Source organism: Callorhinus ursinus, unplaced genomic scaffold (genome assembly GCF_003265705.2).
Source record: "Callorhinus ursinus isolate GAN/ISIS: 27379988/994484 unplaced genomic scaffold, GSC_fseal_2.0 scaffold9, whole genome shotgun sequence".
In the NCBI taxonomy this organism is placed as follows: Eukaryota; Metazoa; Chordata; class Mammalia; order Carnivora; family Otariidae; genus Callorhinus; species Callorhinus ursinus.
Window position 1 is genome coordinate 15,077,035 of NW_027397071.1, and position 23,342 is coordinate 15,100,376.

A 23,342-nucleotide genomic window follows, 5' to 3' on the forward strand; every position below is an offset into this window, starting at 1 on the left:
TCCCTGACTCCATTTACTTAGCCTCTTCAGGTTTGCCCACTGGTTTGAGAATTACAGGTGCATATCCTTAACTATGCCCTCCCTCTGCTTTTCCGCAGCTCGTGTTCCTACGCTGCCTTCAGAAACACACTCCTTATAATGACCAATGAGTCATCTTCACAGCTTGGTCCCATTCACCATAGCCTGTTTTATTTGCCTTGTTGACTCCCTCTAGTTCTACCCAGTTTCATGCACTGAACTTCATGCTTCTCAAACTGCCACAATCTTCTATACTTTGCAGAGAGAATACTATTTACTTTTCCCCTTTTCCAGGAAACCCCATTTTCCCTTTCTCTACTTAACAAAAATTCTACTCACCCAAAAAGATGAGGCTGAAATGTTAAATCTCTATAAAGTTGTCTCTGGACAGTTTGCCTCCATTTCATTTATTGGTGAAATTTTTTCACCTTTAGTGCTCTTTGTTATGGTTTGCATTTTAGAAATTACATTGGAATATAATCGGTTATCTCTCTCAGTAGAGTGTGAGTTTTTGTGTTATTTTGGTACATTAAGGCGCAGTGCTGACATACAGTAATCCTTCCAAATCTACCCATTTGAATTATCAGAAAGCCTGATATTGGAGTTAAGTGTATATAGCATAACTAATACTGAGAACATGGCATTATAACCTTTGGCAGATTGATTAACATATTTAATCTGCAGATCACATAAATGTCATGTTATAATGATTAAGGTAGGTATGGACGCATAGTAAAGATTTTTTAAAAGGAAAAATAAGCATTTCAGTAATATATTTGACCTTCTATATGCATAAAATTATATAGAACATTTAATAATATCCTTTTAAGTTAGTGCTGGTAGCACTAGCAGAAACAACAGCTGAATACGACAAAAGTTTTTATTTGAGCATAGAATCTTCAAATTATTCAGCACAATGCAATTCATTTAATCAGATCTTCAGGATCTGAAGTGATTTTATTTTAGGAATATGTATATATATTAAGATCAAATTATTGTATCTGTGAAACCTGAGTCATGACTACAAGGATTACATTGAAGTTATTCTTTAGGGCCCAATCAAATAATGCTATATCCCAGGTGTTTGGAATAGTTAATATCTGTGTATTTGTAGGGTGCATAGTATATACAAGAGATATACTTTAACAGAATGGTAATCAACAATTATCTGACCAAATGTAGAATTGCATTCTACATATGATATGAAAATCTAATATTTATTTAGTTGGCTTCAACACCATTTATTTGGCAATTACTACTTACCTCCCCATGTACAATTAAGTTGCATGGAATATATCCCTTTAAGTGACTTTAAGATAAACCATTTCACAAAAAGAAACACACCAAACACTAAGCAGCATTATTAGAAAGTCAATGATTAAATGCCTAATGGCATACAAACCATAAATATGAATTCTGCAAGGGCGGGAGGAAAAGAAGAGAAAGCAGCAAAGAAAACTCTTGCAGGAGGTGGCTTCACGGAGGGCAGAAGATTTCAAGATCATTTAAGAGCAAGAAAAAAAAATAAGGTATTAGAGAATGTCTGATTTTACCAAAGTGAAGTACATTGGGAAAAGGACTAAAATTTGATAAATTCTCTCTAGGATCCAGGCACTCTGCTATGTATTTACATAATTTAAAGCTAAAGCAGATATATGAATGGCATATGACTATTGAAGTTCTAAAATGGTAAGTTGAAGTAATTTGAAGATTTGAAGTTTTGGGAGCAAGTGGAGAAAAAAATGAAATACAGTCTTTTGGCGTAAAAACCAATTTTAGGGAAAATGTCATTATTAGTATGTAACGTATAACAGAAATGGGAGAGAGTCGATGAGCATAAAAGCTCAGTGATCAATGTCATGATATGAGTGAGCCAGTGATAAGGCCAGTGAGAAGTCAAAGGACAGTGCAGATGTAACAAACAGGAGGAAGGCAGGATGAGGAGGATTTATTACTAAGATTGGATGTGGGCAGTAAGGAAAGATGAAAGCTGAGTGATGACCTCAAGCTTCTGTCCTTGTGAGAATGACAGTTTAGTGACGCCTTCCATGCCCGGGGCAATTTTACCGGGTCAGGATCAACAACAACAAAGACAAAACACTCTCACGTGGAAACCCAAAACCTCTCAGCAGTCACAAGAGATTTTAAAAGGCTTTTCTACTTTGCTAACAGAAACGCTCCACAGAGGCTTTTGAATTCCACAGAGGTTTGTGAGTTCATTTATTTTGAATCAATACCCTTTCTTATAATAAATTCACATATCCAATTCTGTATGCATCAACCAATTGAAATTCTCCTCAAAGCTGATGCAAAAGAAACAACTAAAGACATCATTCATATGTGTTAGTTCCTTGTGCTATTGCTTTAATTGTTATAAATTATAGTAAAGAGGTATATGGTGATAACTTATGCTTTGTATCAAGTTTTTTATCTTTTTATTTTTTAGTGGGGGTAGAGGGTAAGGGAGAGAGAAAGAATCTTAAGCAAGCTCCACGTCCAGTGTGGAGCCCCCCACAGGGCTTGATCTCACAACCCTAAGATCATGACCTGAGCCAAAATCAAGAGTCAGATGCTTAACTGACTGAGCCACTCAGGCACGCCTGGTAACAAGTTTTAAACAAACCTTGGTTTACTCCTTCTAAAACAATTATGTACATGTGAAATTTGATTGGAAAAAGTTTTATTCCAAATGAAAAGATTAAAAGAAAAACTGTTGATTTTCTAGATGTAAACCATAACTTACTCAGAAAATTTGTTCGTGTTAATTTTTATCTTTTGAACTTCAAGACTTTGTATGGTGTTACCTTGCAATTGATAGGAAACACAAGGAGTGGTGACTTCTTTGGCAAGAAAGATAAGCTCTATTTTGCAGTGTTGATCAAAGAGTGACATCAAAATATCAGAAGCATATATCTGGTCACTTGGTGAGAGACAATGAAATTCTAAGTTATAAGGGATAAAGGTATACAAAAATATCCTGTAAAACTTCTTGATTCTATAGTAGATGGGTCTGAGTTTATATCTATCTATATTAACTTTGCCTTTGAGATATTGACCAGGTCATGGTAAGTGCAGGACTGAAATTCTTAACAGAGAGGGATGAAGGTTTTGGCTATTCATATTAAAGCAAAAATATTTAAGTGATGGATTCTCTGCAGAAAGAATGTGAATAAAGAATGTGAAAGGTAAAGGAAATAGAAAAGGGAGATGAAGTAATGTTAGAAGTGTTTATTCTTTCAACTCTTAATGCTAGGAACTTCATAATCTTTATTTGATTTGATTCTTGGCTGCCTGACCCAGTAGATATTATCATTCCATTTTTAAAGGCAAAGGACCTGGGGCTTAGAGAAGGTAAACAACTGACCCAGGTTCATAGTCCTTTGGAGACAAAAGGTCTTGATAACACATTACACAAACTCATTTCCAGATATGTATACCTCTCACTCTGCAAAATCTGCTTAATTAAGTGTTCTTCCTCTTCCTCTCTCTCCCTTCTTCTCCCTCTCTCAATCTCTCTACTTCTTTATCCCCCTCTCTCTCAGTCCTCGTAATCCTTCCCTGGTGCTGTGAACAATATTTTTTCAAAAGGAAGAGAGTTATAGGAGTTAATATCACAGCTAACTGGCTTTAGTATTCCTATATGTGGTTCTTATAACCATAGCTTAATTTAAATGAATGAAAGTTCAAACTGCTTAAACAGATGTACAGGTTGAATCCTTAATGACTATAGATGTTTCTCAGTACAGTATTGAATCTTCAGCTTCTTAATCCTAGAATACAATTTTCAAGGAGCCTAGGTGTGCTGTGTGTTTCTGGATTACTAGAGAAATAAATTGCCTCATTGCACAGGATATTGATGAACTAAAACTAAAGGCCCTAAAGTAGGGCTTTTATCAATTAACAGTTCTTGCTCACAGGGAGATTGTTAAAGTTTGTTCATGTCACAATTATGTACCTTATACACTATTTTTTACATATTCTGATCTATACAAAGCAAAATATAATATTTCATAGTCATCCACCCATCCTTGTGCCCATCTGTTTATTTATAAATATTTTTGACATCCATTCTCTTTATTCATAATCCATTTAGTCAGAAATGTACTTCGGGCTAGCTCTGTCACATTGCTCTGACATCCTACAGAAGTGGGCTTACTGAAACTCTGCTAGGTCCAGCTGAGATGTCGTTAGCTTATGTTTGGAGGAACTATGATATGTGGTGTTATACCAACCAAAACGATCTATTTGAGGATATGGGAGATTGCTTGATGCACAGACCTTGCTATGAATATCCTTAGAAGAAATCTCTTACTAATCATAGCTGTAGAAATCTTTGTAATTTCTTGAGCAGCTAGCTAGCTTTTTTTTTTCTACTTTTAAATGTTATGAATTGTGAAACTAAATTCTCTTTCGACTTTGACTTACAAAAATCATGGAGTTAAAATTGAGATCCAATAAAAAAACTGTTTTGCTTTATGACTGTTTTTGTAACTTTCTGAATTCAATTCTATCAAAAAATACATGTGATATACTTTAATATTATTTCTTATATCTTATAATTATTTTTAAAAGTGCTGGACAGGACCCATTAAATTGATTTCACAACCCATGAGTAGATCAGGGCCTGAAGTTGGGAAAAACCTTGGTCTATTGTATACATTTTTAGATTACTAATATTATTGCTTCTATCTTTTGCCAATAAAAAGTTACTTGCTTGTCTATTTTTCTTGTCTAATCCTTTTTTTCTTGTCTATTTTTTATTTATATTATCTTATATTTTTATGTCTTCCCTGTAAGCTGCTAAAACCTTTTCTTACGGAAAAACTGTAATTAAATAAATATCTGAATATACCAGTCTATTAAGCTCAAGTTAAATAGATTCATTAAACAGATATTTCCTTACAAGAACTTATGGTATACTGAAGAAGACAGATACGGAATAGATAAAATAACATAATAAATAATAAGTAATATATTAAAATACAGCACAAAGAACACAAGATGGGAACAATGATTTTTTAATGTTCTAATTATAGCTACAAATAAAAATCAGTTTTATCAATGAAAGCAAGTATTCTAAAGGTTGTGCTACTTGAAGTGATTGTGTATTAAGAAACCGTTTTTTGTGTTCCCACTGAAGACAAACAATATGATCCCAACAGGGTGCTGTGACTTTGGGCTTTTAAAGTCTGGCAAAACCGAAGTGCTCACTGTTTGCATGATGTTGTACACAAGAGCTGGTAATAGATGCCAATCAAGGCACAGGCATGTTTTCTGATCTCAGGGGGTTTACTCACTAAGTGGATGTCTCAATGCACACACACAAAGCAGAAAGCAACAAAGGACTGAAAAGAAGAAAAGAAGGCAGTGAAGCATTTTTTCTCACATGTTGAACATAAACTTGAGTAAACGTTTTGTATTTACGTAAACACACTATACATATATATATATACATATATATATATATATTATGCAAGCAGATTCTCAGATTGTACCTACCACCTACGTTTGCACCAAACAAAATCAAGAAAAATGCATTCCCTAAATAATCTCTTCTCTGTATATTTTTTCTGACATGGAACCACCTTCTTGCCAATAGTTCTTTCTCTAAAAATAAGGAGATTAAAATAGAATGGTACATTTAGTAAAAACACCTTCTTTTTCTTACAACCTCTTTTCTTACAACCACATATTTTTCCCCTGAGAGTGGTAGGAGTTGATATGGAGAAAATGTGTGGGAGGGGGCCAGACATCTAGCTTCTAAAAGGTAAATGTCCAAGATTTCAAAATTGTGCCATACATACTTTACACCTTTCCTATGACTTCTATTTCATGACTATGTGCTGATCATTCTGACTCTTTTTTCCTCTTTATGTGCTATTATTTTTTCTTGTCATTTTTTTCTTAGGAGTTTATAGGTCTTTCCTATCATAATTCCTATCTTTTTCTAATTTTGTTTTTATGCCCTATTCCAGAGAACCTTCTTTTTGCTGGCTTTTACCTAGTCCTTGATCCAAGAAATAGATAAATTCTAAGCAGGATTAAACCTCCTGATTAATTCATCATATACTATATTTTTTAAGATGGAGCACATTTTCTCTGTTGGAATCCAGGTAACCTATTATGACATCCAACCAGGGATGAACAAAGTATAGAGATGATGGGGATCAATGGCCAAAGATTGAGATATTACAGGACTTGGATTTAATCATTCAGTATTTATGCTTTAAATTCTGGTAATGCTTGTTATTTTCCTGACTTTTTGGCTTGTATGATCTAAAATACATATAATCTGGGGAGTGTGAATTTCCTCGATTTGTTTTGTCCTGAAGGTCAAGTTGTCTTTAAAAGAAAGGGCAGATTTTTTTCCCTCCTTCTACTTGAATAGCTCTTGTTTGTAAAAATTTGTGTTTATGCTTCTAAATACAAAAAGGGTGGAAAAAATGTCCACCCTTCTTTTAACGGTATGACTTCAGATATACCATATAAGCTGGATCTTAGTTTTCTCTTCTATAAAACTCTCTAGTGGGCTGCCTTTTAACTGAATGTTGATGAGATGATTTCTCTGTTTACCACTTTCATTTACTTTATAAATGCTCCTCAGAATATGAAACACCCAGTGAAAATAACAGGAAATACTCATCTGGGAGCTCTCCTGTCTGTGAAGGGTTAAAGAAATAATCACACCATTCTCTTTGCTCCAAGAACATAAACTGATACTATTCCTTCTTGTATTTTCACTGTAAAGTTTAGAGGAAGGGGCTAGAAGAGGATTAAGCTAATATAAAGTTAATATAGTTACTTAACTATAAAGAGAAATGCAAATTTCTCCCTTTTAAAGGCTGCTATGTGTCTATCTTTCAGTTGAAAACACGTGACCTGTAGTGGTTAATATTTAGTATTAAAATAGCAGAATAAATAAATAAATAACAATATTTTATGATATGGTCATTGTAATTCGTTCAAGTCAGCATACACTATTGCCTCTGCTTTTGCACAACAAAGAAAAAAATAAAAAGACAACCTACTGAACGCCTTTGGAAAATGTTTAACTTGTCATGTCCCCATTGCTATTTAAATCACGGGGTGGGAAAATGGTATTTCTATAGTTTTTAACATTTTTTCTGTGAGTTCTTTCCAGTTAGGCATTTCTGATGTGTAAAATATTCGTCATGGGTGTAAAAGATGAGTATACCAACAGTTTAAATTAGGATTAAAGATACCATTTTGTGAAAAACTCTCTACCCTTTTTTTAACAGTATAACATTAGATACACCATGTAAACTTCTGGATCTTAGTTTTCTCTTCTATAAAATTTTACTTCTACACTCATTTGAAATTGCATATCTATTTTTGAGATATGTAGATGTTCATGTACGGTTCTCTAAGATCTGTTGCATTCATACTTTTAAGACAGACATTGCTCGAAGAACTTTAAACGTATCACCACATTAAACATCACAAAAACCTGGGGACAAACTATTTCTGTCCCCATTTTATTGGTGAGAAATGTGAGCATTTGAGTGATTAGCCAGTTTGCTCAAGATGGGAATATTAGTGGTCCTGGTTCTGGAAAGGGAAAGATCACACATACTCACATACTACGGACACGTTTATTTACTTAGGGTCTACTATGTTTGAGTAACTACTCAAAGTTCTGGACGTCAGTGAAAAAAAATAAGCAAAAATCCTACCTTTGTGGAGCTGATCATTATCCATTTAATCTATGTGTAAACGCAAATGTATTTGTTTTAAATGTAAATCTTTATTTATCTGACCATTATAAAGCCCTCTGCTCTTTACTATAGCCAGCTATGCAATACTTTCTATCACTATAAATGTCTACCCTTTATGGGAAAAAAAAGGCATGTGCACCATGAGTCTCCCAAGGGCTGCTACCTACCATAATATATTTTGTATTCCCGGTCAGTGTCACAAGAAAGTAGATTCTATGTTTTTTGTAGAATGTGCAAATGGGTTCTTTTTTTAATACGGCGTTTAAATTTTTATTTTTTTTAATGAGATTTCTCCAGTGGTTCAGTTGGGAACTAAAGGACTCAGAAGGCTTATTCTTTTAAAAGTTGGCTTGGGAATATTTTTAAAAGATTTGCATGTTTGTAAGATCATTTGCTTAATAGGTATGTATCATCAGAGATTTTCACTTTTCATTTATAGAAGTATAAAACAAAATCATTGCAGAGCATGCTGTTATTAAAAATATCTAGACTTATAGAATGTTTGAAATAACTAATGGAAAAAGAAATCACAGTTATACTTTAGGGCACAAATATACATCCAAAATGTCTCTTCTTATTGTTTTCATCCACTGTTTTAAAGTTAACGAGCTGTGACAAGATCATGAGCAATATTTTAACTGCAGGAAAGTAATATGTTTTTATTGTTAATTTTAATGCACGTTCCACAAGTAAGATGGCAATATGAAATTTAATTTTATGAATGCTCCAAGGGAGTAATTAAAATAGTTAAGCTTTGCCATAAAAAATAGCATATAATATCTACAAACTTTAAGCATTGTCATTGATTCAAATCAGCATTCTTTCTCTACTTGATAGACATGAACATTTTATTTGATTAATTTTAAATATTAAACATACTTTGCTAGAAAATTAATAAGCATTCTTTTCTTAAGCAAAGGCCATTAGTTATTTTCATATAACTTGTCAGGCATAATGTATCCAGCTAAGGAAATATATATTTCTCTTAATTTTTATACCACATTTTCTAGGGAAATATATTCACATAATGCTCTTTCTCCTCTAAATTTGGGAAATTTCTATTGACTACACATGAATACATTTAGATTCTAAATTTTTTAACATATCTATCAAGTTCACACGTTTTGTAGAAAGACCAGTGCATATCTCTAATTCTATTATCATGTTATTGTATTTATTACTGTTATTTATAATTATTTGATGCATATAGTAAATATTCTGTGCTTTGGAAGTATCAATGAAGAAATCATGGAGATATTTACAGTACAAAATTCAGGCCAAATGCTACATTAATTCTTTCAGAAAATAGTGGTAGAAAACCTAGCATACTATGGTAAGTTGTGTAAGGAATATTTAGAAGGATGTCTCATGCTTTAAATTCTTAGAATAATATAACTTTTAGAAAACATGGTTGTTATCTTGGGCCTAAAGAATGGCTAAAAGTTTAATAGTACAGGAAAAGACCAAAGACCTCCCAAGGTAGACTATAAGACTGACCAACCACTGAGAGATAACAGCAGGTATATTGTATTAAAGGGACAATGAGAGATGTGCTGTATTAGGAGAAAATAACTTGCACATTACATACTAAAATATAAAGTAAAAAAAAATTCTGAGTGTGTATATATGAGTATTTTGGGGGGAAGATCAAGGATAAATATATCCTCAAAAAGAAGCATTAACCTAAACTGTTTCGAGTTCTGTACATAAGAAAGAAGAGTTACAGGAAACAAACTGAGGGTTGCTGGAGTGGTGGGGGGTGGGAGGGATGGAGTGACTGGTGATAGACACTGGGGAGGGTATGTGCTATGGTGAGCGCTGTGAATTGTGTAAGACTGTTGAATCACAGACCTGTATCCCTGAAACAAGTAATACATTATATGTTAAAAAGAAAAAGATAGTAAGAAGGGAAAAGTGAAGGGGGGGAAATCGGAGGGGGAGACGAACCATGAGAGACTATGGACTCTGAGACACAAACTGAGGGTTCTAGAGGGGAAGGTTTGGGGGGCTGGGTTAGCCTGGTGATGGGTAGTAAGGAGGGCACGTATTGAATGGAGCACTGGGTGTTATATGCAAACAATCAATCATGGACAGCTACATCAAAAACTAATGATGTAATGTATGATGACTAATATAACATAATAAATAAAATTTTTAATAAAAGAAAATTTAAGAATCTTGCTTCAAATAATAAAAGAAAGTTAGCTTCTAAAACCACAGGTGGAACATGATGAAAAAGTCCCACACATGTGCTAAATAGTTCTCAAAACTAAAAACAATTCTTTGTTGTTGAAAATTAAAACTAAACTTGTAAGAAACAGTGACAAAAAGCAAAGATTCTAATGAACTGTTTAACGAAGTTTAAATGAACGATATCAATGACAGAGAACGACTCTTTGGACAAAGGACATAACTATTGCCATAAATTCTTTTATGTTTTCTTATTTTAGAAGGTATTCAACAAATATGAGTTCATTCTGGGAGAAGTAGTCCTAAATGGCTGTGTTTCTCCCACTTATTAAAATTTAGCACAATATGTATGAATTATAGTGGTACAAACAATCGGGGATTCTTTTTTTTTCTCACCATTTATTTATGAAATACTCAGTAGTTAGAAAAAAATCTTTGTATGGATCATGGCACATCAGGCCCTTATGGCCTTTATCTGAAAAATAGGCAAACTGTATTGGAATTAAATTATATTGCATGCACAGGGTACTTAGCACAATAATTGTTTAATAGGCTTGATAATGGGAAAATAATAAGTTTTTTTAATATACATTTCAGCTTCTTAGTGAATCTCCCCTTTTATAATTCCAGTCTCATAGCTGTTGACCTCAACACAGTCTAATGTGACATCTTCCTCGGGTAGTCTTCCAACAGTTGGGGTTTAAATGTAACACAGAATTAAAGAGAAAAATTTCCATGGTCTGACAAATCAAAATTGCATCTCTTTTGTATAGTCAATTACAAATAAAATATCTCAGCACTTAAATTGGATGCTTAGTTTAGATTTGATAACACTAATGGGTAGTAATCCTTTTCTGAGACTTCACAAGTAAAATGTTAAAAGAGAAATGTAACGCAATCATGTTGTACGCACCATTTTTTCAGAGAAGTAGAGATTTATCTTTAGGGATGTCACATTGTATACAATCTTCTGTTGATATTTTTCTATTACAAAAAAAAAAAGAGTGCTTTCTTTACTGAAGTTTTTCTTTCTCTCTTTGTAATTCAGGAAACGCCTTTGCATTTCTCTCAGTTTCAGGGTCCTTGTTTTTATTCCTCTTGTTCTCCTCCTGTCTCTCTGCTCCTCCTTCCTTTCCCCTACCTCTCTCCCCCCCCCCTCCTCCTTGCCCTCAACCTCAACCTCCAGGCTTCCCTTCTGACCTCCCTCTTTCTAATAAATAGGGACAAATCTTTACATTCCTCTCACTTTTAGGGCAGTGCCTCTTGAACGCAGAAACACTTAGAGGACTCTCCTCTCAGTTTTCTCTTCTGCCCTGGCTTCCGAAATCGTTCATCCAAAGTCTTTACCTGGTAACACTTAACACCACTTATGGTTGACTTTTTTTTCCATAAAAATACTTGATTAGGTTTCAAAAAACATTTTGACAGAGAGTATATGTTTATTATCTAAAAAAATACTAACTGCAATTTTCCTTTGCTTCTTCTTTAGTATTTGAAATATGTAATTGGTAAAAATTTAATTTTCACACAGTTCTTGGTTAATTATTATGCAACATGAGGAAGAATTCCTGGGTTTATTTTTAAATATCTACTTCTTATAGTGCAAAAATGCCACTTCTGTTTATATTAAGTTTAAATTTCATGATTTCTTTAGCCATATTTTTAGTAAAGTTTCTCCAAATTCTATATCCTAATTTTAAGATACCCTAAAATTTTAAAAAGTACAACAGTGGTTGCAAAACAAAACAAAGAGGGCATGTTCTGCATGGAGGCCTGGGTGTTATACACAAACAATGAATCATGGAACACTACATCAAAAACTAATGATGTACTGTATGGTGATTAACATAACAATAAAAATTTAAAAAATGAAATACAAAATCACTTTTTCTAGTGTTGCTCTTAAATTATTACCAATAGTCTGGAATCTGTACTCTCTTAATTCATTTTAATTGTGTTAGCATTCAGATACCTGGATAAATAAAAAACTATTCCATGTACCTTGTGAATTTAGCCAGAAAAATAGTATCAGGAAATTGAGTAGTAAATATTTTTGTAATCTTTTGTAATCAATGAATATTTCACTAAAATTGAATTTAAAGATATTCTGATTAAATAGCCCCTGGGAGTCACTGATGCCTCCATTTGAGAGAAACAGTAGGTGGCTTTGTAGAGAAAGCATTTGGAGGAGCCCAGGATCAGAGTTTCTTTTGACCAGCTACATGATTATGATGAGCTATAGGTTTCTCACCATTACAACTGATGGGTTACAACTGCACTATCAACTCTGTGGAATGTCCGTGGTAATAAAATGACAAAATGAATGTAAAATGGATTTGTAAATTGTCAAGCACTGTGTCAATACAAATTGTTGTCATTATGATCACTGTTCTTGTGTTTATACGTAATTGATTCTCTACCTCATAAAATATAAATTAGAACAAAGTCACTAATTCATATTTGAATAATAAAAAGATTTCCGATTATACGGGAAGTGTAGTTTTAGAAAATAAGTGTTAAGGTATTGTATTTTCCAGCTTTTATAAGTCATTTCTTCTATGAGTTTTGAAGATGTTATCTGAATATCTTATTAAGGAGAACTATTAATAATCCTATTTTCTAATATTTCAGATTTAATTCAATCATGAAAGAAAATGATAAATTGTAACTTAGCCACCCATCTAAGAATCTAATTCAAAGACAACATTCTTGTTATTTTTTTATTAAATAAAATTGGAAAAAGTAAATAGGTTATACTTGAGCTTTATGTGATTTGGTAAATGTGTTTGCATTTCTTTTATTCTTCCTTTAAATAATGATTTCTCAAATTGTTGATAGATGGAATTAATATGAAGGCAGTATCCACACTATTATTTTTTTCTAATTTTACATATTAGGTATTTTTTAAAGTAAATTAGTTGAAAATATATGGCATCTTCTTTGGAACTCAGTTGGACATACCTAATTTTATGAATTATATTGCCAATGTTGGTAATAAAAACCAATGATCCCTGTCAGACTCCAAGATAAATTTAAGGACTTATTTTCTGGGAAAAAGTCCAAACTCTGGGATAATGATTATCAAACTTTATTTTGTAAAAAAAAAATTATATTCATAGTCTAATGCAACGACAATTTCTGAACTCATTTTTAGGACTTGGAAATTGTGTTTCAGCAAGTTTGAGGTGAAGCCCAGAAATCTCTTTGAGAAATACTAGTCTAGAAAATTTTTCTGCCAATCCATAATAATACAGAGAGAAAATCATATAAGTTATTTATTGGATTCATGTTTTATAAAGCATTGTGAACAGTTCTGAACACTTAATAAAGAATGATATCTGTAAAATATTGAAGATCTACAAATTAAAATTGTTCATCTTATCAATATTTTCTTAACTTCAATATCTGTGCTTAATATTGGGGCTAGAAATTAATCATTCAAATAATGAGTACAACCATTCCTATTTGAGATCTCCCATTTGTCTGAAAGTGACTTTTACATTATTTACTACACTATAAGATTCCACTATGAAATAAGTGATTCTTAAGCCAGTTCACTTTTTCCCATCACTAATAACAAAATATTTTTTTTTCCCCATGGATTAGGGCTCACCAGGAGAACGTGGATCAGCAGGTACAGCTGGCCCAATTGGTTTGCCAGGGCGTCCAGGCCCCCAGGGTCCTCCTGGTCCAGCTGGAGAAAAAGGTGCTCCTGTAAGTAATTTCAAGGAGAAAATATATTATACTGCCATTCTGCACAAGTTATTACTTTTTATTCAAGGATATTAGTTCTTCATACTCCACTGCCTTCTCTCTGCATATGTGCCTGGCATAGAAACACACTTCTTTTTATATTTATAATAGAGAAAATTTCAAATTCAATTAAATGAGATGACATTTTCCCATACTTTATGAAACTCTAAGACCTGTGAGGGAGTTGGATATTATTAATGTAAAAGGCTTCTGATTTTCCTCCTTTTAAAAAATAAAATTGGAGTTTTGATTAAAACTATACTTTGTTGCTTTATATTAGAAAACTGTGCACTTTTCACTCTTTTTGTATTACAACTTCATATCCAGTATTTCCAAAGTCTCTAAATGAAACCCACAGAAAGTGGCTGCCCGTCTCATGTAATTTGAGTTTTGATCTACAGTGAATGAGATGGGAAATATCTAACCGATTATTTTATCTTATATTTATTGGATTTAATAATTTTATTTTTCAATGATTGTGGGCTATATTCTATTCATTAGGCTTATGTTTCTTTGTCAAGATTTCTTCTCGGTTTCTGTTTCTGCTTTTATTTAGTCATATTAATTTTCTTAAAAAATTCTCATGCTCCAAGATTAAAACACAAACTCATTCAATAAATGTGGATAAAATGGTTGACCATAATACATAAAAATAGTTCAGTATTTTTGTATATATTTAAGTCTTAATATATATAACCTAGTTTAAACCTAACTGATTTATTACTAAGACTTTAGTTTTAGCAAGTTGCTTTCATTGTCCATGCATTTTTCTCTCACTACTGTTTGTGATATTAAGTGTTTCCAAATTAAAATGCTTGTTCTCTGTGATCTACGACCTTTCAGAAATATTAGAATGGGGTCATACCACCTGTAGATAGATTTTTTGGTGACAAAAAAAAGCACTTTTATTTGCTGAGAAAATTTTTAAAGCAGCGTATTTCCAAATTAGTAAATATGTTGAAAATGTAGACGTTTTCTGAGATGTTAACAACTATGAAAAAATCATTCTTTGCCCCCCTTACAAACTGTGTAACTTCCTATGGACTTTTATAGTATGTTGTGCATGAGAAAGGAATAGAAAAGACAGACTTAGGCCTTCTCATACAAGTTCACTCAAAAACCCAAGGTACCCATATCTTGGCACAACACAGTGAAGAAGGCATACAGAATGAAAAGATATACATTTCTTCTTATACAAATTGAAAATACACTAATTAGAGAAGTAAAGGATTTTATGGAGATAATATATTAAAATGCTGGGTTTTAAAGTGGTTAAATACCTTGGTTTAATAGAGAAAAAAAGGAAAATATTGAAGCAAAGAGAAAAATATGGAAAAGTTCTGAAAGTGATAATAAGAGATTAATTTTGTGAAATAGAGGACACATTATTAACAGAAGGCCTTCCTTGTAAGAGCTAAGATTTGGGCTTGGGTTTCACTGGTGATTGATGATACAATGGCTAAGAAGGGGAAAAAGATCCTCTGCCCATTTGTCCTCTCTCAATTATTCGCACCACCAACAAAAATTCCAAGATGTTCCTTCTATTTTCCTTTTGTTCAACAAATAGTTATTGAGAACAACTAAGTGCAGTGCACTGTATTAGTTAGTATTTTTGAAGAAGGTGTCTAGTTAGGGATAGTAGCATAACATGGTTATACAAGTGTTAGGGGAAAGTACCCATTGACCTCTATGCAGAGGTTTAGCAAAAACTGATGAAACTGTTGGCTAATATGTTAAGTGCAGTCTTTTACTTCTTCCTAAATCCAAATATAAATTTGGGATCTTAACTCCTCTGAGCAACTTGTGTTATAAAAATGCTATATAATTATTAGTAGGCTAAGGCTTGCATTAGAAAAGGGTAAGATGGGAAGGTCTGTGGAAGGCAAGTCCTTGGCTAACTTAACCACCAATCTACCTCCTTGGAAGGAAGAAAATGGAAAATGAGCGCCAGGAATATCCACATGACTTACTTATGGCAGTAACTGTGGCCTAATCTCTATCCCCAAATTAATCAGTGTTAGGATTGTAAATCTGAGAGTTACGTAGAATTAAGAGCAATGTTAGGAGGCATATTGTTGAATTCCCATGTTATGCAGTATTGAGGGAGGAGAATAAAGGTTTAGACTCTCCTTTAGGGGGAATCATAATGGGTAGGAGTTTTGAAAGACTCAAGTAAGAGAGAGATAGTGTAAAAGAGCCCATGAGCAAGAAACAGACTCTTAACTACAGAGAACAAACTGATGGTCACCAGAGGGGAGGTGGGGGCGGGTGGGTTAAATAGGTGATGGGGATTAAGGAGAACCCTTGTCATGATGAGCACTGGGTGATGTATGGAAGTATTGAATCACTATATTGTACACCTGAAACTAATATTACACTGTATGTTAACTAACTGGAATTTAAATAAAAAGTCTAAAAAAAAAAAAGAAAGAGCCATGAGTGATAGAAAATATATCCAGGGCACACCATCATGTAGGCCTGAGAGTAAAGAGTCTCCTTGTTGAATATTGTAAAAGATCAATAATACTCAAAGCCGAGTAAAAGCAAAAAGAGAGATGGGGACTCGGCCTGTTGGGCATTTGTGACCTCCGGGTAATTACAGTGGGATTAAAAGAAGGCAGGTGATTAAAGGAATGGGATCGGTACATGCAGAGCAACCCCAGTAAGCCATGTGGCTAAAAAATACGGGGGCAGTAGGTAGAAGTACAAGCAGAATTGAATGCATTTCCTTTTATTATGATGATACATATATATTTATCCGCTTAACCAATAATAAGAAAAGTATCAGTGAAGATTAAGGAAGTTAAGGGTGTCAGAGTAAACTAGAGCTGCAAGCTCCAGCCAATCAGAATTGGACTGGGAATTCAGGTCTATTATTTGTTTAGTTCATGATCTTGGCTAAATTATTAAATACCCCAACGCCTCTAAAAAGAAGATATCCATGATATTTTGTGAGGATTAGATGAAATTATAGTCCTAAATTACTTTGTAGAATTGTGTTAATAAGTCTTCACTGAACCATCATCATCATCATCTTGTGTGTGGGCCAGAGTTGTCATAAAAAAAGATGGGTTTTAACCAGAAAATAGATGCATAAATTGGCTTTTGAATAAGGAGGGATGGATTTGGTGAATTATAATACAAGTTGAGGGTATAGGTGCAGGCTAAATACAAGATCATGCCAAGTCAAACATAGGACATAGGGATGAGTAGCTGCTTCTGTCAAAATTTTAAGCTGAGATTCAGCTATTAACATTAGTGAAAGGGTAGAAGGGATGAAATAAAGACTGCTTAAGGAAAGATGGATGATGTTTCTGATAGTCCTGTAGATTGAAGGCCGAGAGATGCATACATAATGGAGGAGGAGTTTGTCATCTTGTAGAGTTGTAGATGAAGAATCTAAATTTAGTGTGGTGTAGAGCAGTTGGAAGATTTTTCCTGACTCCACGCAGAACAGAATCAGAAGAAATAAATGGCAGGTGGTTCTTGGCTAGAGATCATGTGTACAATAATGAAGGCAGATAAGAATTAATCTGTCTTATTTATGGGTACTCTTGTATAAAACAATCGATTTTTGGAGTTTAGGCTCTAAGGAAATCTAAATTTAAGGAAAAGTATCTGAATCAGCTGATGTGTTTAAAATGATGAAATTCGCTATGAATAACACAGCACATCTTACAAGCATAAATAGGTGTGAGATATTGTAATATTTGATTTAAAGGTAATAAAAAGTCTCCAAGGTGACATCAGGGGTATGTCTTAAATGGTTTAAATGGTAATTAGGGCTAGTTTTGAAAGACAAGAGCATATGGAATCTAGGAAATGAATAAATCAGAGTTCACAAGTTAACTTTGTTTTATAGATAAGTTGTTATTTTTGTTGTCATTAATAATTCAACAAATATTCCCTAAGTGGCCACTCTGGGCCACAGGCCAAAGGGATGCAACGGGTTGCAAAAACAGACAGTTTCTGCCCTCATACGATTTATTATCTGATGGGACAATTAGATAATAAGCAAAGAATCACTAAGTACGTGTATAATTACAAACCCTGGTTAGTGATATGAAAGGAATGTACTGGTATATGTCAGCTTGTAGCAGAGGGAACTGAGCTGGAATCAGGTCTTTTGCTGGGACAGGACACCGATGATGGAGTGTAAAAGATGAAGCGGAATTATCTAGGTGAAGGGTCCTCCTAGGCACCTTCAGGCCAAGTAACAAGAGGGTCATGGAATCAGGTTTAACTGAAAAAAAGGTCTAGAGGGGTTGGAATGCAGAGAGCAAGTGCAAGGGGAGGCTAGATGCCGCTGGGCAGGTAATAGGAGGCAGATAATGGTAGGCCACACTAGCAGCATGGTGTTTATTTTTAGGAATGGTAAACAAGTAAATTGAAGAATTTTGGTAAGATGATCTGATTGTCTCTCTGATTACAGCATACAAACTACAGAATAGTTTGGAGGTAAGAATAGATGTGAGAAAGGAAAAAAGGTTATTTTAGTCGTTCAAAAGAAGGCTACTGGTATTTTGGGATAAGGTGTTAGTGGTGGAGGTAAAGTGAAGTAAATATATTCAGGAGAAAAGACAGGTAAAACTTCACCATTGTGAAGGGACAGGAAGTGGTAAGGGAAGGGGGGCTGGGGAGCAGGGTAACACAAAGGCAGGAACTAATGACTTGTGGATTCCCAAACCTTGTAACAAGAGAAATGAGTCACTGAGAGCAATCCGCTATATATACCTTATGCAAAACTGAGGAAATCTTGACTTTGAGGAAATAATTTATTTTAAACTCTGTAAGAACTCTTAATGGAAAATAATGTCATCATTATCAAGGCACTATTTTCTTGAATTACACAACAGAGGTAGACTTAAAAACGGGAAAATAAGGCCATTGTCAAAAAATAAAGAAAACTAACAGCCTTGTCATTTTGAATCAGTAAAAGCAGCAGTGAATTAAAATGTAAAAATCTAGGAAAATCCATGACACATTTGTTAAAAAGAGAAAAAGCTGATGCATAAAGCATAAAGTTGGGGATATGAGCAAATGCATTTTATGATTTTTTTTTGTCCCAGCTATTTCAGTAACCTCACAACTTCAAGTATCTGACTTATCAATATATAATACTTGATTAGAAAATATGTGTTTGAAGGAAAAATTCTCAGTTGAGTCTTAATTACTTTTGCGGACCATAGCCTGAGATTTAGAAATTGTTAACAAGGATGGTATTCTTAGTCAGGAAAGAATGTAGGGATCTTTGTGTCGTCATTTGTTACTTGAACGTATTTTTTCTTGGTAACAGTAATTTCTTTCTCAAATATGGAACCCAGAAGCTGACTGATGAAGTTGCACTTAAAAATTGTAATAAACAGCTAACTTACAGGTTTCTCACAGCAAAGTAATGGTCTGCTGGATTTTCAATACAGGGAGAAAAAGGTCCACAAGGGCCCGCTGGGAGAGATGGAGTCCAAGGCCCTGTGGGTCTCCCAGGGCCTGCTGGGCCGGCGGGCTCCCCTGGAGAAGATGGGGACAAGGTTGGTATTCTTTACCCATGTTAGTACCTCCTGTGAAAATTTAATTTTTTTCTCAAGAATCCTAGATATGTTTCTGAAGATTAGATAACAAATCTTAAGATGGCTTTTTTGAAGTTTCATACATGTTCCATGTGCTCAAAGGTTTCAGTTTAGTGTGAGTAATATTATCTATCCACGAAATAGTATGTGGGATGTATACAAAAAAAGAGAACACAAAAACAAAGGTAGGGCGGAAAATAGGAGATGCCAAAATTGCTTATTTATTTAAATATATAGCTTCTGAAATAAATGTGAAACTAATTTAATTAATTATTTGTATATACTTATGACTTGTGTCTTGGATATTGCAAAAGAAGACTTAAGAATGGGTCACATACCTGTTGGCTAATACTGTACTGAATACAGGGCTGTGTTGTTAAGTGTATGAATTTAATGTGTCTTCTAATATTATTGTGAAATGCCATAACACAATTTATGAACCAGTAATCTGATAATGTGCAACATTTTAGCATTTGGAAGACCAGAGGAAAAAATTAAGTAATTTTTGATTAATGCGTAATTATATTCTTGTAAGAATCAGTGTACTTCCATTATCAGTTTATAGTGATGATTTTTTAGACAAAATTGATTTTGTGAATTAAAAATCCAGTTGCAATATTCCTCAAAGGTCAGTTGACTTTTGGTTGTCTATATATTAGTCAACACTAGAAAGAGAGAAGCAGAGAAAACCCATGATTTTACAATTTAAACAGTGACATTAAACACCAGCACATAATTACATTAAAGTAAAACTTAATAATGGGATGATAGTGATGACAATTGTAATGGCAGGCATGACATATTAGAAATAAACTTTAACTTAAATCTTTCCAATACAGGGTGAAATTGGTGAACCGGGACAGAAAGGCAGCAAGGGTGACAAAGGAGAAAATGTGAGTTTCCTAGTTCTTACTGAGTAACATTATTCATTCAACTTTTTTTTTTTTTGCTATTAACCATGGATATTTTTCCATAGTACTAGCTACTTATAATATCCATACTATATTACCTTTTTGGCAACTATTCAGTTGAGGTTCAGTCAATTCTAATTAAACCTCTTTCTGATGTTATGTATTAAGCTATGTAATAATTCCAACCCTGAAAGTCTCGCAATGAGACTAAGTCACCAAAGTTTACCCTCCATCACTTTTGCATCATTAATTCATATATCCCTGTGGCTTAAAGAGAAATCATGTCTTAGTGTGGTTATGAAAAGGATTTTGACCTGGTGGAAACTTGAAAGTGTCTCAGGTACCCCAAAGATGTATGAACTGTGCTTGCAGAATCTTTGCTTTAAGTACTCTTCCCAACAGGTGGCAGTAATTATGAACAATGACTGTTTTTCTTTAGTGCTCGGATCTTTTATAGTGACTGATCAGTTATTTATGTAAAGAAAGGGCAGTTAAGAAGAAATATTTATGCATGTAAGACTCATAAACATATTGAGATCTATTGCTCAAAGGGAGGAGTTCTGGTATACTTAATATATAAACTAAGTTTGCATGTGTTTCCATATGAAGGAAATGCACATTTTTATATTATCACTACATTCTGTCTGTATAGAATCCCCCAATCCCAATATTCATTTAGAAGATAGTGTTTAGACAAATCTTTTAAGTGCTCTGAATCATGCGTATCTCATTAAAGAAATCTGGCATTTTGAAAAATTTCAAATATGAAACTTCAGTGTCTTAGCATAAAAATCCATTTTTAAATATCCACATTACAGATGAGAGTGCTTTCAATAATAACTAGCAATTTAAAGCTGATTGCAAATATACGCCAGTCTGAGTCTCAAGAAGTAAAACAAATAATGGTTGACTGCACTAAATGCAAAAGGTTTCTTTTCTTTTCTATAGAAATGTGGAGATGCATAATAGATTCTGATGAACCAAATGTTCTGTGCTATTATAGCTGAGGCTCTTCTGTCTTCAGTTTCAAAATTACTGATTTTTATCTCACCCCAGGGTCCTCCTGGTCCCCCAGGTCTTCAAGGTCCTGTTGGTGCCCCTGGCATTGCTGTAAGTACTCTTCTTGTTCAGCAAATTTCTGTCTCCACAGTTCCCTGATTAAATTTATGAACTGTCACATAACCAGTTGATTTTGTGTGGTGATGAGTTTCTACGTTTAACATTGAATCAAGTTTAAATTATCTAATATAATAACCAAGCTGATCTTTATAAACAAAAGATGTTGTGACTTCGTTAGAAAAAAAATAATAACCAGTTGAAAGTACTTACTTTGTAGTAAATTCTGAACATCATTTCCCCCTAGTTAGACAGCTTTTATGCCACTTGGTATACGTGAGAATATCAAAATCAGCCATACTTCAGAAACAAAGAATGTAAACCGGACAAACAATGGTGTCTTTATAGCAGATAATGGAAATTTAATCTTTTTACTTGGTTACTTGTAAAAAGACCAGCTTCGATTAAATTAGAAATGGCTATATTTTTATGATGACTTGTATCAGAATCATGATGTTTCCAGTCAGTTTGTGATCATTTTCATGGCTCTACTCTAGGGTGGTGATGGTGAGCCGGGTCCCAGAGGTCAGCAGGGGATGTTTGGACAAAAAGGTGATGAGGGTGCCAGAGGTTTCCCAGGACCTCCTGGTCCCATAGGTCTTCAGGTAAGATGCTCTCTGCATTATGTATTCAGTCATGTCTACCTACTCCTCACACCAGCTTTTCCAGTGCACGGAAAACTAAGTAGCCTTCCTTGTTCTATGTAGGAACTTGGATACAATGTTTAGCCATAATGACTGTTTTACTTAAATGTTAGCCCCACCTTAGGTATCATACCTCCTTTCTTCATTCTCATTTTGCTTAAAAATGAACTACGACATTTTTTAAGGCTGATCGTTAAAAGTGAGAGTTTAGAAGGGTGCTTTTGCAGGTCTTGCAGCAAAAAAATGAGTACTTCAGATAGCCAGCAAAAATTAAAAGCATTTCGAGAAAGAGCAAACCGCCAATCACAACTACCAACAGACACTGTCAAGAGCGAATTTTGAACAATAATAGGTAAAATAAGCAATTAACAATGGATCAGCCATTTAAAATAACTTATTTTAAATTATGATTTGCATTTTATGAAGCATATTCAAGACAAGAAATATGAAATTGCAAATCATTCAAATTTTCATTCAAATATGTCTTACAACTGGACTCTTAGGCAACACTGTGTGTAGTGGACATCTATTCTTAGTTGTTTTTCCACTCTTCCATGTGATGTTCACTGCTTCCTACAGACTTTGGAAACATCTGGCTGTCTTCTTTCACAGGCTTATTCTATACTACCTGGTGATCCTCTGGAAGATTACAAAATTTTGTTTTAAATGATATTTGGGTACCATATGGGTATGAGCTCTGCCACATTAGCAATTTTAGAAATGGTTAAATTAAATCATCTAGTTCACTGTCCTTAACCATTTGTGAAGTCGTACAAAAGTAAATAAAAGTTGAATTTATATAAATTTATTTTTTATCTTTATTTTTATAAGTAAAGTCACAGAACACTGGTTTCTAATATTAAAAGCTTATTATATACATAATTATACAGATTATATTATAAATAATATAATTAATTATATTATCATAGTTATTATTGTTCTAACAGTCAATGGATGTCCCCCAGTGAACATGATAATTATAATTTTCCACTTTTATTTTAATGCCAAAATAATTCTTTTTAGACTTGGAAGTGCAAAAACTTCATGTTCATATTTGTGTTTACCTCTCTTATATTTATTAGACAAAAATAAATGAGCAATTATGAGTACAAAATATCAGCATGTGTGAGAAACACACATATTTGAAAACAACAACAAGGCATTCAAAATCAGATTGCCCGTGGACATGTTACCATTCATTTTCTGCTTTCTCATTTCGCTGATTACCCTGATTCTATACGGTTGTAATTTAGGAGTTTAGTTCTCATGATTAAAGAAGATGCCTTGCAGCTTATATTTATAAAATATTAAATGAAAAATCACTTTCATTTCTACAACGTAAGAAATGTGCTCTTTGATGAGGGTGACTCAAGAAATTAGTTCACCACAGAATTGATTATATTTTCC

General features: G+C 33.7%; 1 protein-coding gene across 4 annotated transcripts in view; it reads left to right on the forward strand.

The window, feature by feature from the left end:
• The window catches only part of COL11A1 (collagen type XI alpha 1 chain), a 195,969-nt gene that overhangs the window by 131,087 nt on the left and 41,540 nt on the right, over positions 1 to 23,342 (forward strand). For all 4 annotated transcript variants that reach the window (XM_073896230.1, XM_073896231.1, XM_025872583.2 and 1 more), the window contains 5 exons: positions 13,551 to 13,658; positions 19,118 to 19,225; positions 20,104 to 20,157; positions 21,232 to 21,285; positions 21,789 to 21,896. In XM_073896230.1, the coding sequence (XP_073752331.1) occupies positions 13,551 to 13,658; positions 19,118 to 19,225; positions 20,104 to 20,157; positions 21,232 to 21,285; positions 21,789 to 21,896 (432 nt within the window). The remainder of the gene's footprint in view (positions 1 to 13,550; positions 13,659 to 19,117; positions 19,226 to 20,103; positions 20,158 to 21,231; positions 21,286 to 21,788; positions 21,897 to 23,342) is intronic.